General features: G+C 48.0%; 1 protein-coding gene across 1 annotated transcript in view; it reads left to right on the forward strand.

The window, feature by feature from the left end:
• The first annotated feature begins 3,741 nt into the window (after positions 1–3,741).
• The window catches only part of LDLRAD3 (low density lipoprotein receptor class A domain containing 3), a 223,941-nt gene continuing 203,605 nt past the window's right edge, over positions 3,742–24,077 (forward strand). Inside the window, exon 1 of the mRNA XM_047691906.1 lies at positions 3,742–3,846. Within this exon, the coding sequence (XP_047547862.1) occupies positions 3,801–3,846 (46 nt within the window). The 5' untranslated portion in view covers positions 3,742–3,800. The remainder of the gene's footprint in view (positions 3,847–24,077) is intronic.

The raw sequence follows: 24,077 nt of genomic DNA on the forward strand, positions 1-24,077 counted from the left end.
TGTCCTCTCTGCCTGATTTTTACAAAGCTAATGAAGCAATATACCTCCTTGTTTGCAGTAAACTTTTTGTAAATATGGTTTTTCCTTAGTTCTTTTAGCGGTTCTGTCTCTTAACGCCTCTAGATGGTTTAAACTCTTCTTCAAGTTTGAAATGGTCCTTTGGAAAGGTGAAAGGCCTGAATCTTAGAAGCTTTGGAAGAAAGGTAGTGATGATGACAATAATAGAAAAACAAACCATGGTAACAACCAAACTAACATGTATTGAGTGCTTACAATGTACTAGGCAAAGTTCTAAGCGCTTTCCGTGTATGTGTTCGTGTAAAACATCCTATAGAACCATGAAGTCAATCCTGTGGAGGATCTTCAAGGCAAATGTACTAGTTATCTATTGCCACATAGTGAATTATCCTGAAAGTTAGTAGCTTAAAGCCACAATACACATTTATGATCTCTGTTGGGTTCCCTGGATCAGGAGTTTGGGAGTGGCTGGCAGGCTGCCCCTCAGGATGTCTCTTGAAGGCTTCTTTCCTCTGAATGCTTGGTTGGTGCTAGAGACTTGAACCATTCCAAAATGGCTCATTCCAATGGCCAGCAAGTTGGCAGGAAGCTCAGCTCCTCCTTATGTGGTCCTTTCCACTGGGCTGCTCCAGTGTCCTCCCCACATGGTGGCTGCCTTCCAGAGCCAGGCATCTAAGACCCAAGGAGGAAGTTGCTTCAACCACTGTGACCCAGCCTTAGAAGTTACCCAGCATCGCCTCCACAATATCCATTGGTCACAGAGGCCATTCTTTGGGGGAGGAAACTGTGCAGGTGCGTGGATACCAGAAGGCAAGGATCTTTGAGAGCCATCTTGGAGAGTGACCACCACAGCCGCTATGTTGTAATATGAACCACAACTACAACCTTTTCTTAAGCAATTCTTAAGCTACGTTTTCTTGAGCCATTACTGTGTGCAAGGTATGTGCCAAAGAGTTGACATACAGGATCTCATTTCATCTTGAAAGCAGCCCTAAGATCCAAGTGTTCGTGTTGTGCCTGTTTAACCCACAAGAAATTGGAAGCTCCAAGAGGCTAATAACCTGCTCAAGGTCACAGAGTTAGTGTGCGACAAGTGGAAAGAGCCCTGGAGCCCATGTGAGACACCGGGGCTCAGGCCTAGCTTGTGCGTTTTACCCGTGATGTGGCCAGGTCTGCTGTGTGGAGTGATGGGAAAATGTAGGGAGCTGGAGAGCGTTATACCAGTGACCACAGAGGAACCAAATCCCTTCGTCCCTCCGTCAGCAAAGGGAAGCCATGTTGCAAGCACACGTCCAAGGACAGAGTGTGTCACTTGGTAAATAAGTAACAAACGCAAGCTGGTTTTGATTTTTATTAAACCATCTGTGAAAAAGACTTGCAGCTAGCCCTCTGTGACCTGAACAATTAGCATTAGAACCTATCATGTTTTCCAGAAACCGAATGCCCAATGTGTTTGACGGGATTCTAAAGAACTGGGAAAGAAGAGAGTAATGAAGTGGAAAGAGTCATTTTACTTTGTGCCCAGTGTATATGGTGAGGGGGTTAGGACTGATTCAGTAAGAACACAATGGAATTTTGTTTTGCATTTGCTCAAATCATTTCAAGGACATTAGTACATTTAAAAGAAGTGTGTGTGTGAGAGAGGAGAGGAAGACACGTGGAGAGTAAGCCAAGTACATGAAATCATTCCTAAAGTTGAAGTTCATGTGCCCAAAAGGATCCTAAGGAAGCAAGAACCATGGCAGTGGGTCAGATCCATTGTCCTATATTCCTAATGGTTGAAGGCAAATGAGCAGCTGACAGAGAAATTACTTGCCTTCTTGGGTATTGCTAGCAAAGGCTAGGGGCTTCCTGGAAAAAAAAAAATGCACATACCCACTTATACCTGAAGTCTTGCACACAATTTTAGGAACTTTAAAACTCCCTGAAGTCCACGGGATAGTCCCTACTGTTCATGGATTCCAGGATACAATCCCTGAATGCTAAGTGTTTGGGGAATTTATTTGTATTTTCCATACTAGACAAACTACTTTGTAACATGGCATTTGCTCAACTTTTCTACATCCAATCACATTTTCTCATTACTTTGAACTGTCATTGGTATTTTTTTTTAAGGTTTTATTTATTTGACAGAAAGAGTAGGCAGAGAGGCAGGCAGAGAGAGAGGAGGAAGCAGGCTTCCGGCCGAGCAGAGAGCCCGATCCCAGGACCCTGAGATCATGACCTGAGCCAAAGGCAGAGGCTTCAACCCGCTGAGCCACCCAGATGCCCCTGTCATTGGTATTTTAAAATTTTGACCTGATCCACTTTAGCTGTCATATTTCCAGATGAGAGCTGACAATTAAAAAGTCACTGAATCTCAGCCAACCTCCAGCTGGCCTCCAGTGCAGCCCCAATGTGATGTGGGATTCCTGGCTACAATCTCCCTGACTCGTCATCCCAGCACCCACACCCTCTGGACTCCTCCAAACAGGTAGGACTTATACACAGTATAACTCGCCCATCTTAGGTGTGGCTTTTAGGAATGCAGTTTCATAGGTTTTGACAAATGTATAAAGTTCCTTTTGATTTAATCTCTCCAGTTTAGCATCCCTCCTCCTCCCAGGTCTTATGAATGGAATTATACAGAATATACCCTTTGGAGCTGGCTTCTTTCTTTTAGCGTGCTTTTGGTATTTGCTCATGTTGTTCCATTAAACGATATAATAAAATTTGTTTATCCATTCACCGGTGGATGGACACCTGAGTTATTTCCAGTTTTTGGGAATCATATTAGTTTTTTTTTCTTTTTTGGGGGTGGGGTGGGTGGACTTTTGGGGGCAGCAGGGCTCCTCTGCATACCGATTGTGCAAAGTTACACAACTTTACACATTTGGGGAGGGAGAGGGGATGGAGAGCTGGGCACAAAAGTGTCACGGCATTCTTCCACCATCTAAATCCTTTGGCAGTTTTCACTAATGCTTCTTGGAGCTCCAACTGCATTCGAGCAGCTGTTGTTTTGCATCTGGGCGCATGCCTTTACATTTTTTCTTTACCACGAACTGGGGCCCAAATGTTCCACGGATATAGGCATTCAAGATCCAGATGAAATAACTCTCTTAAAGGTGCTAGCTTCCCTCCACCACGTGTGGTTCTCAGAGGGCAGTCTAGAAACCACCTAGACGCTGGTCGGAAAAGCAGAACCTCAGGCCCCACCCCAGACCTACGCAGAGTCCACGTTTTAACTAACCCAAGTGTGTCAAACGCATAGTAAAGTTTGAGAAGCCCTGGTCCCCGTATTCCACTATTGCTACTAAAAATAAAAAAGCATATTTTCTCGTAATATTTGGCCCTTTCTTCCAAACTTTTTCTGTCCCTCCCTGGAGTAAACTAATTTTGTAGTTGAGTAAAGAACTCCAGCTTGGGTCTGGGGGAGGGGGTGAGCGCCGCCTCGTCGAGGATGGAGGAGCTCAGGGAGGAGAGAGAAGAGAGAGAGAGGAGGCAGAGAACAGAGTCCGGGCTGTTGGGAGATCCTCGCAGCCCAGGCGGGAGGCGGCGAGGCCGAGGGGAGCGGGCGTTCGGCGGCCCCCTCCGGCCGGGCATGCGGGACCCGGCGCGGGCGGCGCCGCGCCGCGGGGCGCTGGCCGAACTCGGCGGAGAGCGGCCCGCGGCCGAGCCGGGGCGGGCGGGGCGCGTGGGCGGAGGGACAGCGGGGGGGCGGGGCCGGCGCGGCGAGGGGCGGGGTCAGCGCCGCGGTCGCGGGGGCAGCGACGGCGCCGGGCAGCGGGAGCGGCGGCCGCGCCATGTGGCTGCTGGGGCCGCTGTGCCTGCTGCTGAGCAGCGCCGCGGGTGAGTCGGAGGGCGTCGGGCGAACTTCCTGCGGGGCGCGGGGCGCGGGGCGGGGGCGCGGCGGCCGGGCGGCCATCGCTCGCCCTCCCCGCGCCCGGGCTGTGTCTCCCCGGCGGGCTTGCACGGAGGGCGGCCCCCGGCGCCTGGCTGGCCGGGACCCGGGCGAGGGGCCGCGGCGGGGTGCGCGCCGTCCTATTGTGTGGGCGTGCGGACCGGCTGGTGCCGAGTGCTGTGTGCGCGGGCGGGGCTTTGTGTGCAGCCCGGCTCCCGGGAGCCCGGCTGCTGCCCCGATTGGGCGTAGCTCCAGAGTGTGTGTGTGTGCGTGCGTGCGTGAGTGTGTTGTGTGTGTTGGGGAAGGAGGAGGGGCCGGGGGCTGGGGGAGGAAACTCTGTCTTGATCCCCTCTCCCCAGACTCCCGGTGCTCGGCGCTCTGCGAGCCTCCCAGGCCCCTCCCCGCATCTGTCGAGTGCACCCTTGTGCCTCAGCTTCCTCTTTGGACGTCGGGCGGGTAGCATCTCCGCTTCTTTCCACTCCTTCCTGGGACTGTGTTTGGCTCGGGGAAAGAAAGATGGAGCAGGGCTGGACCTGGGAATTTTTAATCTTTCCCATTGACCCTGGGAGTAGAACGTTTATTTGTCATCTGACCACCCTGACTGGTCCCTCGGCGGGCGCCCTGACTGGCGAGGTGGCCGTGGGAGTGCACCCGGGCTTCCTCTGACGGCCTATTGAGCCTGGTATCACCGTGGTGGTGCATCCTGAGGTCCTGGGAGGCAGCAAGCTTCTTTGCCTTCCTGGCAGCGTGCTGTCCCATGGAACTTTTCTGCTGATGTGGGCACGCTCTGAATTCCAGCCCAGGAGCCCTTCCTCCTCCGGCCCTTCTTCCTCCGGCCCGCTGGCCACAGCTGTCAGCTGCCCTCCTCAGCTCAGCCCGCCCCCTGACGTTTATTTCTGGGCAGCTGATGCCCAGAAAGTGGGTGACAGGGCCTGAGGAACTTTCTTCAGCAGAAGCTTGTGCTATTCACCTATCTAATTTATACCTGCTTTCCCCAAATGCTTGTAGCTGTTTGGTGTGGAGGTGTTGGTGATGCTGTGTTTGATTGGGAAGTTGAGGCTTACTTCATTCTAAGCCCCCCCCCCCCCCCCCCCCATGTATGTTTGGAAAGAGAAATTTCCCACCTTCCTTGAAGTCCCCGGTCTTAGCCATGCTCAATCTACTGGGCAGCCTTTCTCACCTCTCCGACCTATGACATCATCCCTGCTCCTGGAGACCCCATTTTAATGTGGGTTTGCTGTGCCTTCCAGTGATGGTGGAGTGGTGGTGGCCGCTGTGGGTTTTCAGCCAAGTCTGGGGAAGAGGGCCCTGCTTCTGCTGAACTATCAGGCCACACTGGGAAGGGTGTCCAAGGGGGCATTGGCAGCTACAGGTAGATGTGAATGATTATGTGGGAGCGGTTAGAACAGGCAGCTTTCTAGGCATCTCAGACAGGAAGACCTGCCCGAATTCATGCTCTCCATGTATAGATCCGTGGTAGGTCCCATGATGACACCCCAGTAGGACAGTCTGGAAGCTGGCTCTTGTATGTGTCCCAGAGTTGCCTGTGGCTCAGTGGAAACTTATTTTTTGCATTTCCCAGTTGGTACTGGTTTGCTTTGGTGGAGTCTCTGTGTCTGTAAAAATAGCTGTAAAGTTAATTTTGTCCTTCTTTGGTCAATGCTGGTTATTTAATATGTGTGTATGTTTAAAATAGGGCTACAATAAACAGGGAGAGTGGGGAGGGAGAGAGTGGGGTCATGGAACTGCCCGACTGTCCCTGGTGGTGGTTTTCCATCCTCTGTGGTCGTTGCACCTGTGGGATTTTGGAACGCCTTTACGGTTGCTGGTTTAGAAACTTCTAGGCAGGTTAGGGGAGTGTGCATTTTTCGCGTTACGTGAAGCATCATCCTTTTGGTGTGAATTCCATATTGACCCACAGTGTTATCAGAAACAGGTCTGGTCATTTTTCTTGATGCCACTGGGTGCTCCTGGCCTCCCAGCCCAGAGAGAAGCCTGTGTAGTTCAATTTGGGGCCCATAGTGGGACCAGAGACTCGACCCTTCTATTCCACATTCAGCTTCTTCATCCTTTTCTGGGAAGTTGAACCGACAAGAGAGATTATAAAAGCCTGTACATTGGACTGCTGTCTCCACTTCGAGAGTGTGTGGAGAAAACTGGGGTCCGAGTTGAGCCCTCCTCTGAGTTCTGGGTCTTTGCAGGGCTGGGAGGCCACAGACATCTCAAGAGCAATTTGGAGGCCTTTATTATTCAGGAACCTTCTCAGACACCGCCATGGTTTTCTTTCTCTTCCTTCATTTATGTCAGGGAAGTGAAGGATCGATTTTTAGCTGTTGTTATTTTTAATGTATCCTGTGAGAAAGACTTGGCCCATCCTATGTCTAGGTTTTCTTCACGCAGTGGACTTGCTGGGTTTAAGTGCACAGATGGTGAGACGTGTCTGACGGAGGCCATGCCCCACAGGCGGTCAGCCTCACCTCCTCCCGGCCTGACCTTTGCTTCCACTCCCTGACATTCTCTTTCTGTCAGTGAACAGCTTGGTTTTCCCCCATGTGTACTCCCAGGAGTGTGAGTACTGACGTTTTCTCCTGGAAAGATCTACTCAGTGGCTTGAGCGGTTGGGTTTTATTCTTGTTTTTTTTTTTTTTTTAACTAGCTGAGGAGCCTGGCAGGCCAGCCCGCGAAGAGGAGACCAGGCGCTGTGCACCCAAGTACAAATAAACACACCTTGTTGCTTTTCGTCTTCAAAGAGATGGGACAAAGGCTCCCTCCTGGCTTGTGAGGTGTTTTTATCTGACAGCCCACTTAGGCCTCTGACCTTGATAGGAGTCAGGGAGGAGCGGGCGGGGTGGTCAGTTCCGGGCCTCCAAGACTGACGTAGACACCTTTTTTTTAACCAAAGTCCCCAGGGTAACTTGAAAGTGGGTTCGTATCTCACCATCATGGAACATTAGGACAGTTGGTAGTCAGATAATCTCCTGTGAAAGAGTTGATCTCTACAGCCTTGCCTCTTTGCATGGGCACAAGGAGCAAAGGGAACCCAATATTGACGGCACATGTATGTGTGAGATGCTTTGCCTGCCACTTTAAAGGCATGGTCTCGTTGAGTTTTTCCAATGATACTCTGTGGCAGGAAGTCATTTTATGGCTCCCGAGAGATCCTGCAGACCCAGGATGCTGGCCAGAGTAAGGCCTGAAGCTCGGATACTGACTCTGGCTTCTTGTTTGCAGGAATCGTGCAGGAAGTCTCTGTGCCTTTCATCCCACTTGCTTTTGTGAATTTAGCAGTCAATGAGATTGTTTCCATTAACACCCCTCCTCCCTCAATCTGTTCACTTTGTGGTCACTGCAGTGAACTTAAGCAGTTGGTGTTCATGGGAAATAACATGAAATAAAGATCAGTTCTTGAGGAAAGATGGAACTTTTCAAAATAGCGTGGGTCTTTCTGCTGTATTCATATGCTTGGCGGGAAGATACCATGGGCTACTGTTGGATATCTTGCCCCAAATTGTAGTCACCTGGGGGGTTTGGTTTCATTCATTGAGATCTCTATGGATATATTCCCCCTTTTCTTTCTTTCTTTCTTTTTTCTAAGTAGGCTCCACGTCCAGTGTGGAGCCAAACTTGGGGCTCATACTCACAACCCTGAGATCGAGACCTGAGCTCAGATCAAGCATTGGACACCTAACCAATGGGGCCACCCGGGTGCCCCTTCTCCTTTTCTTAGATATTTGTTATATTTTACAGTTAAGGGAATGAAAGATACTATATGCCATAGATCGATGGAATTATTCTTAGTTATGAGAGAATCCCCGGGGACAATTTTGTTTTTTAGATCCCCTGGGAGTGATTTTTGGTTGTGGAGTTTTCTTGTTTGTTCTCTTTTGCTCTTTCTCTCTCTCTTTAGAATATTTTGGAAATGCTTGGGCCATCTGAACTGTGTGGTTGTTTGTTTGTTTGTTTTTTTTGCCAGGATCTCTACTTGATCGCCAAGGAGATTTTTAAGACAGTTGCTCGTGTGTGTGTGTGTGTGTGTGTAAAGGAGCCTTTCTTTCTTTGTAATGGTTGTAGAAGAATCTACTCTTTTGGATGCTGAGGAGTGCCCTTAAAAATGTTTGGTGGAAGAGCAGCCAGGTACTTTGACGATGTGGCATTTGCTTTTCCCGTCATTTGCTTGATGTTGAATATGGCTCAGCGGAATAAGTGGACTTCTGTGACAGGGTGATTGCTTGGTCAGAGGGATGGTAGATGTTTATTTCAGGCCAGGTTGTTAGAGTTTCTGGATATGGCTGTGGGGATGGGGTTGGTCTAGTGCAGGGTTTCCCAACCTCTGTGCTGCATTTTGCCCTGCCATTCTAGAGTATTCTAGAATATTCTAAAATATTTAGCAGCATCACTGGTTCTAGATGCCAGTAGCAGCTTCCTCCTTCTCCTCCTCGCCTCCCGCAGTTGGGACGACCAAACATATCCTCAGATGTTACCAGGTGCCCTCTGGGGGCAGAGTCACCTCTGGTGGAGAACCCCTGGTCCAGTGTGAGCAAGCCCCCTCACCGTGCATCTTGGGCATTGTGACATCTCATCCTAGAAATGTCTCCTAGATGCAGTGGGTCAGGGTGGCCTCCCCCTTCCAAGGGGGTCTTTTAGTCATCTGGTTTCTGCTTTCTGTTATCCAGTGCCCCACAAGTTCAATGGGAAAGTACCGTCGTAATTAGACATGCCCAGCACTACCCCCTTTTCCTCTCACTTCCCCCCTGTATCACAGTGAAAACTTTTGGAATTTTAGAGTGTAGATTCCGTTCTCTTGGGAGAGACTCACGGAGGAAGGTGACAGCTGGCTGACACCCGAAGCCACCTGGTTCCCTGAATGTTAAACCGGGAGGCTCGCCTTGCCTGGAAGTCTGCCTCGGGAGCTGTGTTGAAATCTTAACCCTGGAAGTCCACCTTCCTCCATCTACAGAGCAGGTATTGTTCCTCTCGGCGCCCCTTCCCCTCCCCGGCATTCCTTCTCCCTTCCATCAAAGGGCTTTACAACTAGAGTCAGTTCTGCAGGTGGCGGGGAAAATCATCGGCACCAGCGGCAAGTCGGTTTGGGGGAAAATTTTCATCTTGGACTTTGTTCTCTGAAGTCTTTTTAGAGTTAGGCTCCGTGTTGCTTTAGAACACTTGGATTCCTTTAAGACACTTGGCCTTCCAGCTGTCATTTCTCTTTGTTCAGCATCCAGCCTCCCTCGAGTGTTTTCCTTCCTCCTCTCTTCAGACCAGCAGTGGGCATTGTCTGCTGTCTTTTGTGCAGGAAGAAAGGAGGCACCATGATGAGGGACACCGGGCTGGCAGGGGGCAAGTACGCGTGACCTCAGGTCAGGCACCTGTGCCACCAATCCCACCCTCTTCCGAGAGCCCTTCTAGCGAGGAGGAGCTCTAGCTTCCCAACATTGCCAAGTGAGCGTTCCCTTTTGTCTTTGGATCAACTAGAAAATTCTTCCCCGCGCTTACTTGGTCTCTTCCACAGCACAGTTTACCAGCTCGGGCCAGTCCAGGCACCGCGCCGTGCTCCAAGGGCGTGAAGCTGTGTCCCACGTGTTCTGCGCCCTTGAAGCACCAGATGACCGGATGAGGGACACGGAATTATTTACCTTCTTTCCTTACCCTAGAAGGCACTTCTCCGCAAGCAGTATCTCGAAGGCATTCCTGAATGTGAGGTGTACTGATGCATCCCCGACCGTGATGGGAACAGAGCCTCGGGGACGTCACAGAGCCTGGGAGCACAGGATAGTGCCTTTGGGGAGAGTTAATGGAGGGGTCCTTCTTCAACACGTCTCGGAGGTGCCTCTTTAGCTTTCCAGTTGGAGTATTGGACACACGCGTGGATGTTCTAAGACTCTTGTAGCTCTTGGCTTCTGGGATTTGAAGAAGACGTGTCTTTTGTGGCTTGTGAGCAAGCCCCTTCTTTATCTTTCTGCAAAGATGTGCTCTTTCTTTCGTCTTTTGTGGTATCTGGGTGTGTAGTAAGGATTGCCCCTCGTTGAAGGTTTACTCTCTCTGTGGCAGGGTGCCGAGGCTGCACCTACATTATTTTCTTGTAGTCTTCTTGAATTGAAAATATTACACAAATAATAACATCAGATACCTGCTCATTATAAAAATTCAAACAAAATAGGATCATTACAACATTTCATCTTTCATTTGCATTTCTCTCTCCTTTCCTAAATTACTGTTAACTGGTGTATATCATTTTAGCCCTAATAGGGATTGATACACACACACACACACAGAGTTTAATGAGCTCATACATGTCTGTATTTGTAGCCTTTTGACTTGTTTCATTTTATGTATTTTTCATCTAAATACTTCAACACCTATTTTGTTACTTCTGCTTTAGTTGGTGAATTGGTTACATCTGCCTCCCCCCCACCTCCGCCACCACTCCTGTTGGGACAGTTGGGTTATTCCAGAGCATTTGCCATTTCCACTTTGCAAGTGTGGCTTCAGTTCTTGTGTTTTCCTCTGTTAAGTGCTTTATTTACTTATTTTTTAAAGATTTGTTTATTTGAGAGAGAGAGAGCTTGCAAGAGAGAGAGCATGTGCGCACCTGTACAAATGGGAGGGGCAGAGGGAGAAGGAGGGAATCTCAAGCAGGCTCCCTGCTGAGCACAGAGAAGGATACGGGGTTGGATCTCATGACCCTGAGATCACAACCTGAGCTGAAATCAAGAGGTGGATGCTCAACCAACTGAGCCACCCTGGTGCCCCTCTCTCTTAAGTGCTTTAAAGTTCTTGGCTCTTGCTTTGCAAAAAATTATGGAATGGCAGTCATTTTTCCAATGACAGATACTTGCTTCCCTATCACTGAATTTACACTGTTTCCTTGCCTTTTGGTGTACATGATGATTTCTGATTTCAATGCAGAATGTTAGGTAATCTGTTGAGAGACATTCTGAATAGCAGGTGGACCCAGCCCCTGCTGTAGTGTCCATGCACAGAACTGGATGGGAGTCAGCAAGTAACCAAGTTTCCCAGGTACCGCCAGGACCGATGAATCACAGCGCCTGTCTGCCCTGTGCTGTCACCAGGTGCTGCTGGCTGTTGAGTGCATCTTGATTTCAGAAGTGTTTCAGTATCAAAGATAAATTAGGCACATCCTGATTTCAAACGTGTTACAGTACCAAAGAAATGCATCTTCCTGATCATCTTTCAATTCTTATGTATCTATCCATCTTTCAAAAGCATCTTTGAAAACATCTTCTGGGGGGCGCCTGGGTGGCTCAGCTGTTAAGCGTCTGCCTTTGGCTCAGGTCGTGATCCCAGGGTCCTGGGATTGAGTCCCGCATTGGGCTCCCTGCTCCAAGGGAAGCCTGCTTCTCCCTCTCCCACTTCCCCTGCTTGTGTTCCCTCTCTCACTGTGTCTCTCTCTGTCAAATATTAATAAATAAAATCTTAAAAAAAAAAAGAAAAAAATCTTTGGGTATATGTGTATACCATAATTCATGTAATGCTTCCTCGGCACATGAACCTTATTTCATTTTCAAGCAGTTTATTCCCTTAGGTGCTATGCCCTGCCATTTTATAGATGAAACTAGAAGGCTAAGCAAGTTTCCCGAGCCCACAGCCAGCAAGAGGTGGTTTCAGAATTGGCACATAAGACCCTACAACTTGAACCTGTGCTGTTCACCCTGGGCTTTACTGCTTTGGTGTTGAGTAGACGCTCAACTCAAGTTCACGTATGCCAGAAGCAGCAAGTGTACTTCCTAGCTTTTGCTAGACAGCTCCATCATGGGGTAGGGATGTCAGTAACGATCCTGTGCTTATCATGTTGGATAGAATGATGTTAGAGAGCTGTCGGAGTTAAGTGGTCCTGAGTTGATTTTATTCAAGTGGCTTGTCTTTGGCAGATTTAAACTGATGTTCTGCCACTCCTCCCTATGGAGAAAGTGTCATTTTAGGTATTTAAATCAGCCTTTGTGGAGGCTTGTTTTATTAAAAGGAACAATAATGACAAGCAAATTATCTCAACACCGGGAGGCTTGCCTTTGAAATGTATTACTGATGGAGACTTGTTTCTCCCCTGTCGATGGAAATACTCGGTAGGAATGCCAACCTGAAGCAATTTCTTTTTTGGTCAGTACTTCCCTCAAATACCGCTCAGTGCCAGAGAGAAAGGCCCACTGTTCATAAAGTCCAGAAATGGGTTTTTCAGGCAAAAAGAAAGTGCTGGTTATAATGCCTCCTATAAAAAAGAAAAACTGAAGTGTTTTTTCTTATTTTTTCTGACCCTGAGCTTAAAGCTTGTGTGGTTCACATATGGGAGAACTTTTTCTGAACTTGTATTCTGAACTTGTATTATTTATATTTATTCTGAACTTGGTATTATTTATTGTGGAAGGTGAAATGTTAATGTACTGCACCGGAAAGAAAGTAAAAAATAATTCGCCCCACCTCATTGCCTCAAACCAAGAGGCTCCTGTGGGCAGTGGGTTGTGCCTTGTGAGAAGATAATGCCACAGGCCTGTCAGCTCTCTGCAGAGCAGATCGAGCCTCAGGATTGCTAACTCTCTCCCATGTCCTCTCTTTTTCATGAGTCATTGTGATATCAGGAGACTGTTAATTGGGTGAATTGGCTGGTGCTCAGATCCAGCTGTGGTTTTTGACAGACAAATAGCGCAGTGTGAAGATGAGGTTGTCCCTGGCCTGGAGGGAGGCCACGGAGAGGGAGGGCAACCATTTCGCTTACTCTGAACAGGCCTTTGGGAACTGGGTGCTGGAGGGACATGGACTTTATGAATAACTTGATTGAGGAGACTTGCAAACCCAAGGAGCCAGTGTTCCACGTGGGACACTTGTGTGTCTGTTGGCGTAGAGAAATGAAAGCATAAAGGGTGTTTTAATTTTAGTGCATTAAAAATCCCTGCTTGTTATTAAAAGGCCCAGGGAGGTTCGCTTCGAGGATATCAGAAGTGTGTCCTCTTTGATGGCAGCCCTGGATCTTTTCCTTCAGCCCCAGCCTTGAATCAGAGCACTGTTCTCTGGGAGTCATTAAACTAATTGGACGAGGCTGAAAAAGGAGTCCTCGTCACACTTGTAGCTCCGTGGTCAGTTGGAAAAAAAAAAAAAAAAAGCCTCTCAATTGGTTTGGAAAGTTCTAAATATAAGTTTTTTTTAAAAAAAACAACACTTTTTTAAAAGATTTTTTTTTTTTAAGATTTTATTTATTTAACAGAGGGAGACACAGCTGGAAAGGGAACACAAGCAGGGAGAGTGGGAGAAGAAGAAGCAGGCTTCCCGGTGAGCAGGGAGCCCAATGTGGGGCTCGATCCCAGGACCCTGGGATCATGACCTGAGCTGAAGGCAGACGCTTAATGACTGAGCCACCCAGGCGCTCCACTCGTTTATTATTATAAAAATAAAATGGGGGGTTTGGGGGATGATGGAAGGGTGACTAGCAGCGAAGGGTTTCTCCTCAGAAAAAATCCCAATGCTATAAAAAAGTGTCGATGCTGAGAGAAACCAGAACAGAACTGCAGAAAGGGTTTCGGAAGCAGATTTCGTGAAAACATAAGCATGAGCTTGACTAAAAAGTATGGTGGTAGCACGTGAGCCCGGCTCGCTGGCGGGGCCTGGGGAAGCAGGCCTGGAGAGAGCTGGGGCTAACTACTGTAGAAGAGACAAGGTTGAAGACATGGCTTGTGTCAGGAATATTCTGTATCAGTGAAAGACAGAACCACCCTTGGAAGTGTTATAGAGAAACTGTGCATCCTGATGGGACCTAGGATGGGCCACAGTGATGCAGTGAGGTGGGGATTTAGCATGCCCCAAAGTCATTTATGGTGCCCAAGGAGGTGGTTAAGGACATTACAAGAAAAACTCACGGATGTCGAAAACGTGGTAGCAGTGCCCAGTGTTTGAATTATAAACATACCAAGGAGTCAGAGATGTCCAGACGTAGAATGTATAGATTTGGAAAAAGTAATACTGCCCAGCACCAAGGGGAGAGTTTCAGGATCTTTTGAAGGTACTCATAAAATGTGACTCAGCCACAATCCTCAAGAGAAAAAAGAATTCTTCTTATTTTTTGGGATTAAAGTTCCACAGGGCAGGATAGGGTCAGGCAGGTTCCTTGACGGCTGCCTTGGTCTGGTCGAGTCCCTGAGCCAGGGCTTGGCATAATGTCAGTCATACAATAGGATATCCCGTAGGTTTCCTAGAAGGAAATGGAGGTGACACGAAGGACAGGGGACTGTGATTTTGAAGAAGAGAAGCCGGTGAAGGAAGAATGAGGCTTCTCTTTCCCTGGTCAGGCACATTGTGTCCTACGGTGGTACGTTGTTTCTCCTCCAGACTTTGGAAAGGTCTCACTCATTTTCAGAGACCTGCAAGGATCTCTACCATAGGTACCCATGGCTTAAAAAAGGCAAAGAGGAAGGTTTTAGAGAGGAAATCGAAGATCAGCATTTTAAAATCGGAATAAATTAGGCACGTTGTGAGGCTAGTATGTGGGGTGTAAAAGGGTTTCAGTCAGGTCGGTAAAAACTGCTGTGCGTCTTCATTCATTCAAAGGGAGTTTGCATGGTGCGCTTAATGAACAGCAGAAGTTACCAAGAGGAGAAGGTGAAAACAGTTGTGTTTCGTAAAATATCCGTGTTAACAGTATTAACTAGTAAGAAACTTAAGGTTATCTTCGGGTCCAGTTTCATAGGAAATAAAAATTTGCAACCGAAGCCATGTAAATGATTCCAGAAAGGAAGTGCATTAATAAATATGATCTTAGAGAAAAATTGAGTGATAGAAATACATCAATTATTTTTTTTAAGATTTTATTTATTTATTTGATGGAGAGAGAGAGAGAGATCACTAGCAGGCAGAGCAGCAGGTGGGGGGTGGAAGCAGGTTCACCGCTGAGCAGAGAGCCCCATGCAGGACTCGATCCCAGGACCCTGAGACCATGACCTGAGCTGAAGGCAGAGGCTTAACCCACTGAGTCACCCAGGCGCCCGAAATATATCAATTATAAGAATCAGTGTAAAACAAACGGTCACAAAGTCTTACTGGAAAAAAAAATCACCCATCTATTTATTGTAGGAGACGTAGTAGAAACCAAGATGTAAATAGGATGAAAAGTTAGGGAAATAAAATCCATAATGCAGGGGCTACTTTTATGGCATTAGATAAGTAATTTCATAGCATTAAGCATTAAGATAGATAAACAGGGTTACTGCACATAGCTCGGTTCATTAAACAATGAATATCTGATAATCCCATATAAAAAGACATGAAGAATTAGGAACATAATTAAAGGGTGCTTTAATTCATAATTGTGGAAGGTTCTTCAAGTATAAAATTAGCTAGTGCTTGCCAAATTTTGGAAGGTTAAAATACTTAAAGAATACATAGTTTTAATGTTTCCAAGAAAACGTCCATGAGAAGAGGAAAATGCAGACCGAAAATGTGCTGGTGTCTGCAGCCGGGATTAGGGTGGGGGTGACTGTCATGTTCCTCTGGACACTCCCAGTAGCCTTTCCTCCGCACACCTGCTCCCTGGCCTTGTGGACCTGTTTTCTAACGGAAGCTTTGGGGAAAGAAAATCCTCCCTGCTAATGAGATGAGAAAGTTGATTAAGCTTCCCGTTGGGCTGAGCAGGTCTGACACCTGTGGCTGCCCAGGGTTGGTGTCTATGCAGGAGAGTTTCCAAGGATAGTTTTGGGCCTGCCATAGGGATGGAGAAGAAGGCTATGAGAGAGTTATTGAGAAGCAAAGTGTTTGTTGCTTTTATAGATTAAGAAGCATTGATAGCTTTTAAAGTATGAGCAGACATTTTCCTGGTTGAAGAGAGTGTATTTCCTCCTTTGAGTTTACAGTGTAAGGATTATCACGTAGAGCTTTGCTCCTCGAAGGGTGGTCTACAGGCCGGCAACGGCAGCATCATCTGAATCTGTACTTCAGCAGGACCTTCGGATGAGGGTCACCTGGGCGGCTCAGTCGGTTAAGCATCAGACTCTTGATTTCAGCTCAGGTCGTGATTTCAGGGTCATGACATCAAGCTCTGCATTGGGTTCTGCACTGGGCATGGAGCCTGCTTAAGATTCTCTCCCTGATCCCCTCCCCGCTCTGCCCTTAAAGAAAAGAAAAACAAGACCCTCAGGTGATCGATGTACATATTGAAGTTGGGGTCACGGGCTTTCAGGGGAGTCAGCTTGGGTTCACTTCCCGCTCACTGCCTTGACCTTGGCCAGGTTTCTTCAGCTTGTACCGACCCACCATGTCTTCACCTGTAAACAGGAATAGTAATGGTCCTTGCCGTGTGGACATAGTTTAAATGAGATAATGCACATAAAGCATTTTGCTTTTACAATTGTCCACTAAATGTTGTTTATTTCAATAATTATTCAGGTTTGTTATAAAAATTTGGAGAGGAATTGAGAGAAAAACACAAGTTATGGTGCTATAAACCAGACTGTTAACACGGGTTTATTTTCTTCTATTGTGCATACTTTTGATCATGCTGAGAATGTATTTTCATATCCTGCTCTTTTCACTTGTGGATATAGCATAAGCATTCTCCCTTGTTGAACTCATCGGGGGCAGCAAATGGTCTGATGGCACAGAATGGGTATATCCTTTGATGTTGTCCATAAAACCATCTAACCCAACCAAGTCTGTGGTGGGCTCTCTCAGCTCATTTCCTTGTCTGTACCTAGGGAATGACGTTACCTGCCCCATCTAATTTTATGTTGTGGTTGTGATGCCTTGAGAATCATGTATTCAAAAGCGTCTTGTCATAGGTAAGATACTGTTCACATCTATGTCATTGTAAGTGGATGATGTTAACATGCAGGAAAAGACAAGAAACACCATTACCCCCGTTGACGCCACGATTCCCCTTTTTGGACTTTATCCTAATTAAATAGTTTGGAGATGCATACACACATTGAGCTGCAGGGGCGCCTGGATGGCTCAGTTGGTGGAGCGACTGCCTTCAGCTCCGGTTATGATCCCTGAGTCTCAAGATCGAGTCCCGAGTTGGGCTCCCACCTCCATGGAGGGTCTGCTTCTCCCTCTGACCTTCTCCCCTCTCACGCTCACTCTCTCTCACTCTCTCAAATAAATAAATACGAGCTTGAAAACAAACAAAAAAATTCAGCTACAGCGATGTGTGTGGCAGCCTTGTTTTCAGCGATGAGACACTGGAATCTGCCTTCCCCTATAGGTTCTTTCAGGTCCCTGGGGACCTGACCTGGGCATTGGTGTTGCCAACAAGCCTGTTGCCTGGCATTGGACCTTCTAGTCTACCCAACACTTCAGTCTGCTGCTTCCCAGGAATTCACTCCTTGTACATTTCACAGCTGTGATTTACAAGAGTTGGGGGCAGAGGTAACCACTGTGCACCCTTCCCCATTCAAACTGGTAGAGTAGTGTTACTGATGGTGGGGGGGGTGGGTAAGGCTGAAACCATTCCATAGTAAACAGTGAATCGTAAAAACAACAAAACTCCTCTTGATTCATTTGGAAGTCTGCTCTTCTTCTGTCTGGCTTGTGGACCCTAGTGGGCACGGCGCGAGAGAGGTCTGCAGAGGTAGTCCCTAGGTCCCCTGGTCCTTCCAGCGGGAATACTCTCTTCACCTTGCCAGTGGGGTCAGCTGAAACAAATAATCCTTGCTCTGACTTTCTTGGAGATGGTGTTGGTGCCCAGGCGATCCCTGTCTCCTGTTGGATTTTTACAAGTGATTCTGGCCAGCTTGACGGGATGGTGTTTTGTGGCTCACTCCTTCCCTCACAGCTAAATGCAGCCATTGTGTGTGGAGTGTGTGCCCTTGTTTACTGTCTGGTCCGAGTATTGATTTAGACCATGTCTGTGTTTGCACAGTTTCTCAAAGCAAGTTTCCTCTTCACCCTCAGGACCCTGCCAGTGACTCTCCGTGTCTAGAAAGCGGTCCTCCCATATTTGACCCCCAACCACAGAATTAAGTTGACTTTTTAAAAACTGGATATATGAATCTATGGCAAAACAATTACTCCAGTATGTTCCCTTAATACCCATCACCTCATGGAGTTACAGATTCTCTTTTCTCGAGATGAGAAGTTTTAAGACCTACTCTCTGGGCACCTTTCAGACATACAGTACAGCGTTGTTAGCTGTCACTGTTGTAACTGGAAATTTGTACCTTTTGACATTTGCCCCCCATTTTGCCACCCCCACTCCTAGCCTTTGGCGACCACCAATCTGTTCTCTATTTCTCTGAGTTGGGCTTTTTTTTTTTTTTTTTTTTTAGATTCCTCATATAAGGCAGATGCCATACGGTATTTTTCTTTGTCTGACTTATTTCACTTACCATAGTCCCCTCACGGTCCATCTGTGGTGTCACAAGTGGCAGGATTTCCTTCTTTGTTAAAGGTTGAGTAATATTTCATAATCTCACTTCCTAACGGCTTCCCTGGCCATGCGTTGACCTCTGCTTTGCATTTTGTTGGACTCCGTGCACAGTGTTCCAATTTATTTGTGCTCATCCCCTACATTTGAGTGGGTCTTAAACCTACATGACTGAGTAACCTGGGTGTTTTAAAATAACTTGCTTACTTTAAATTCTGGAATCTTTCAAAGATCATGAAAAACAAAAAACCTAAGAATAGTGTAACAGATACCGATGTACCTATCACATCAATCTTTCAGATTTTTAACGTTTGTTGTTTTAATTCAGGTTTTTGTTTTTGTTTTTAAATAGAAAAGCAGATACAGATCTGATCAAAGACTTTGCCTCATCTCATGACTTTGTCTTTTGCCCAGAGGTCACTGCTGTCCTCAAGTTGAGGTATAGCCTTTTTGTATGTGGGTTTTTTTTTTTCAAGATTTTATTTATTTATTTGACAGAGACAGAGATCACAAGTAGGCAGAGAGGCAGGCAGAGAGAGAGCGGGAAGCAGGCTCCCTGCCGAGCAGAGAGCCTGATTCGGGGCTTAATCCGAGGACCCTGAGATCATGACCTGAGCGGAAGGCAGAGGTTTAACCCACTGAGCCACCCAGAATCCTCTCTGTTTCTGTTTTAATCTCTTACCATATTTATGTGTGTCTATGTACAGAGCTATAATGCTACGCCACTGTGTGTGTTTTTCAACTTACTTTTTTTTTTTTGTATTCTTACAATGTTGGGGGTCCTTCCATGTGGCCACGTATAGGTATATTTTTTTAAGTAGACTCTGCACCCGACCTGGGGCTGAAACTCATGACCCCGAGATCAAGAGTCGCACGCTCTCTCCACTGAGTCAGCCAGACGCCCCAGTACAGCTGCATGTTTTTAAATGCTGTAAGGTGTTGCACTGTAGGAATATACCGTACTTTGTTTATTCATCTCTTAACAAGACCTTCAGGTTCTTACCGCCCCTGGCCCCACTGCTGTGGCAATCCCGTGCACCAGGGCGGGACTTCACAATTTTCTCAAGGCAGAGCTGCTGGATCAAAGGGTTTGTGCCTTTGGAACCTGACAAGATCTTGCCAGCTCCCCCTTTGAAATGGTCCTACCCTCCTCTACCCCCGTTAGTGGTTTATGAGAGCATCTGTTTTCGCACATTTCTTCCAGTATTTAGCATTTAGGGTTCTTAGTTTTCCAAGGGCACAAAGTGGTAACGTGCTGTGGTTTTAATGTCCTTTCCCCTGATGACTAGCCAGGGGAGTGTGGCAGACCGTGGCCAGGCCTGAGTCCAGGGGCAGAGGGTGGGGGCAGGGGGCAAGGGGTGCACACTCTACCTCCATTTGGATGTCGATGGAGAAGCCTAAGGGCCTTCTGCAAAGCTGGTTCCCTGTTGGTGTAGCCGGAATTTCCAGGTCCAGAACTCCAGCTTTTAGGGCTGGCTGAGAAGGTCCGGTTTTGCCGGAGAGTAGAATATTTCCTTTTGACATGGATTCTGAGTGTCGGGGTGTTTCTCTGGCACGACAACTAGAAGGCAGGCCTGTGCTTGACTCTGGGACGGCTGCTGAGCCCACAGAACTGAGAGGGCTCCTTCTGGCACCCTCCTGCTGATGGAGGTATGGGGATGTGTGGGAGGTATGGGTTCCAATATTGGCTGTTGACCTTGGGCTGCTGCAGAGCCTCTCTGTGTGGCAGTGTGTGCTGGAACCCCTGAAGAGCATGATGCCACCCTCAGAGCCGTCTTGGGGAGAGTGGACAAGGCCGTGCCTGCGAGAGGTACTTCATAGCCCAATGCCCGGGTCTTCATCAGGACTCCCCACGTGCTTACAATTCATGCTCTGAGACGGTTTGAGGGCTGAGTGTGTCATTCACGTCAGAGTCCCCAGTGCCTACTTCCCCGGGCTGGCACAGAAGTGGGTGCTCGGTGAATGTTTGTTGAATGAATATATGAGCTTCTACCTACAAATGTGCATCGCGTCGTATGTATAGTACAGCAAGTTCCGTTAAGGCTTCTGAGTTTTATTCTGAGATCCATGAGCATATTTTTAACCAGAGACTATGGTGCTCCTGTTGGTGGTCTTAGAACAAGAGATGAGGACTGTTGGTCCATTGGACGTTTATCAGTCCTAAAATTTCATAAACTTGGAGTGAGGTTTTTCTGACTCATTTTCACCTGACCTTAAAAAAATGTATCCTTTCCTTTACCCCCTTTCCTGAGATGTTTCTTCCCTGCCTTCTTGTTCTTTCTGAAGTACATTTAGATGGCTTGCTTTCTGTTGGTGGCTCTGAAAATACCCACGTATTTGGAGTTTGTCCTTGGGCTGGTGTACCGGTTCTCAGGGATGGTCTCCTGCACGACCTGGGGTATATTGGAGGGTCGGTGCTAGGTTTGATTCTGGATTCATATGGCTCACCCGGGTCCGTGGTGCTGCCACAGAGCGCTTGATTCCGTGGTAAGTTTTGTGTTGAGGGGGTGTGCGTACGTGGGCGAAGGGACTGATGGTGATTTCCCATATGTTGGTTCCGTGCTGACTTCAAGGGAGTGAACAGCTTGCTTCGGGGAGGGTCATTAAGTTTCCTGGGTTCTCTGGAGCGCCTCCTTTTAAATGAGTTCCTAAGGTGAACTGAAGGGCCTCAAAGATTTTGAAAGAGAAATGCCCTTTCTCGAATTACATTGAGAGGGACTATTTAGAGGAACCCCTGACTGTTCCCTTTTCTATTTAAGGAATTTTCATTTCTTTGAGAATTGGAGGATGAGAGCAGAATGGGAAGAAACGGACATCTCTGTGGACTTGAGTTCTTTGCACACATAGTATACCATAACAAGGCCATTTAGTGGATTTAGAAATGCAGGCAGGGAGGAGGGGAGAGGGAACAGAACAGAGTTAACAGGCTGGCTTTGTAAAATAAATAAATAACACTGCCACTTGGAGAAGGTGACTCAGATGAAGGGACGAAAATAATGTGGTAAATATTAAACCCAAAGAAGACAAGCAGAACAACCCGGAAGTCAGAAAGTTCACTATTGTCAAAGTTGATGGGAGAGCAGAGTCCTCAGAATAGTGGGGGCAGGGAGGGCTGGGCCCCAAGGACAATGGGTTTAAATCCCATTGGGTTTGAATTTTAGATACCGTCCACAGGCATTGCCTGAGATGTGAGGATGGATGGTGTGTGTGTGTGTGTGTGTTTGTGTGTGTGTATATGTGCCCAGTGTATATGGGTGTGTGGGTATGTGTAAGCATATAAACATTGCTAGCTTTGGTCCTAGGAGGACATTTCCCAAGGGCCACAGGAGTCTTCCTTCTGTATCAGCTTTTCTGTTTTAAAATGGTAGATTGGGATCTACATCACTGGGGCTTTTTAGAACAATTATTTATCATTCACTGACTTGTAGGACACTGTGGCAAGTCCTGCTGGATGCCCAGTTTCCCTACTTGAAGTCAGGAGGGCAGCATGAGAGGGAGAGTGTGCAGATGGATGGGTCTAGTAAGGGGTTGGCTGTAGCGTGGAGAGCAGTCCGGTCCCAAGAGTGGCATGGAGCCGAGACTGTGGAATCCCGAGGAGGTCCTCACATACCCCGGCTGTGATGGATAAGCAAGGATCAGCAAGCAGGTCTTGACAGGGGCTTGGAGGAAGGAGTGGGAGATAGGCTGGAATGCCAGGCTGGCACGGGCAGAGTCCCAGAGGTGGGAGTGTATGCAGCATAATTGGGGAACCCCAAAGATGACAGCTTGGCTGGAGTGTCAAGGAGGAGTGGGAGTCAAAGCTAGAAAGAGGGCATACTCGACTACGAGTACACCTAACCATGTTCCCAGTTGTTGGTATTTCCAGACTTCGGGCTCTGGGCTTTCCCAGCTGGCGACCCCGTGCTTTGGCGGGTGGGTGGTGATAAGGACTGTGTGTGCCAGAGACAGCCTGGGCTTGTGTGGTGGGCGTTGGGAGGCCTTGGCCTAGATGGAAGCAGTGTAGACAGACTGGGGTTGACCAGTATGTCGTCTTCTGTGTGTCTGAGCGCAGGAGGTCCTGGCCTGGCTGTCAGGCGGGCTGCCGGGAAGGGGCCTGGATGTGGTGACCTTCGAGCCAGCAGTTTCCCTGGAATGGTGAGGCAGATGCTGGGTTTATAAGTGAGCATCAAGAAGTTGAGCTGGGGAGGAAGTGCAGGCCGTCAGGCGTCAGGCGAGTCCCAGACTTGGATTTCTGGACCCGTAAAATAATAAAAATGAACCCTGAAAAGGTGGGTTCCTGATATTGAGTTATCTACTTTATTTGATCAAATGAGAACAATGTAAAAAAAAAAAAACCCACCCTTTATTATATCACTGTTTTTATACAAGAAATCACGCTTTACTGCAAAAATGTAGGAATTTCTCATTCTCAGAAAAAAGATGGTCTTTTATATGGCACAGTTTACTTACAGGGAGAGGTCCCAGCAATGGATCCTGAATGTCGCTGACCAGTGAACACCTTGCAGGGGACCTGGGTGTTCCCACACACACATTTGGGACCCACTGGCAGAGGCTCTTCTGTCCCCAGGCGTGACTTCAGGGGACCGGGAAGGAATTGCAGAGCTGGGGGGTGGGGGCAGTGGGAGGATGCAGGAGCCCAGTGCTCAGGCCTGTGGGTATTTAGGATTTCGAGAAGGGTATTCTTGGGCAGGGAGCTCTGACCCTGTCCGCAGGAACTGGGGAGGGATCTCGTGACCATGGGAGTGGGGAAGAGAGCCAGAGAGAGGAGGGAGGGAGGAACAGTGGAGGGGGCAGACAGACCGTTTATTTAGCACCTGGCAGGAAGGCATTAAGAGAGATCTCTCACTTAATCTTTATAAGAAGCCCTGGGGGCAGAGGCACTGCTGACCTCTGTTTGCCAGGTGGGGACCCTGAAGGCTCAGGTGTCTGGTGTACCTGAGTCGGCTCATGGCTGGGTCGCAGAGTTGGGGCTCACATGGAGCCTGACGCCTTCTTTTGTTTCTGCACCTGGGTCCCTGACTCCAGGATGGCATTGGCATGCCTTTGGGAACCTGTTCAGCAACTTGTTTAGTTTATTTGGAGTAACCTTTGTGACACCAGCAGTTCTGATTCCCTTGGGGACTGGCATGGTTGGTGGGCTTGTGACTCGGGGACTCTTTCTGTTGGCGACGCTCCTCACGTGCGGGACCATTCGACACCTGGCAGATGGGATGACACAGATCACAGATTTCCGTTTTGTGAGGAACAGTCCTTTCCTTAATGTGTCCAGTGTGTGCACCGGGCCCGGCTCAGCTGCGCCATTTTGTATGCAGGTTGGGATCCTGAGATCTGGGTGCCTTGTGTGAAGGTGGTGGCTGGGGGGTCCAGGGCTCTCGTTTCTGCCTCTCTTGAAACCGCAGCTCAGGGAGAGGGAGGGAGAGCCCTGAGTGGGTAGGATTCGAACCCTGGCCCCAGCCCTCTCAACCCAGACTTTTCTCACCTCCCTTCTGTGGGGGGTGTCTCTCTCTCTCTCTCTCTCACACACACACACACACACATTGGCGTGAGCCCTCCCAGAGGGCTTCCCGGAAACTCTAATGGAATCTTTGAACAGCTGTCCAAGGACGGCTTCAGAATTTCAGACATTTTCCTCTTTTTTTTTTTTTTTGACATTTTCCTCTTTTTTTTTTTTAAAGATTTTATTTATTTATTTGACAGAGAGAGAGCACAAGTAGACAGAAAGGCAGGCAGAGAGAGAGAGAGAGGGCAGCAGGCTCCCTGCTGAGCAGAGAGCCCGATGCGGGACTCCATCCCAGGACCCTGAGATCATGACCTGAGCCG

Source organism: Lutra lutra, chromosome 10, assembly GCF_902655055.1.
Source record: "Lutra lutra chromosome 10, mLutLut1.2, whole genome shotgun sequence".
Taxonomy (NCBI): Eukaryota; Metazoa; Chordata; class Mammalia; order Carnivora; family Mustelidae; genus Lutra; species Lutra lutra.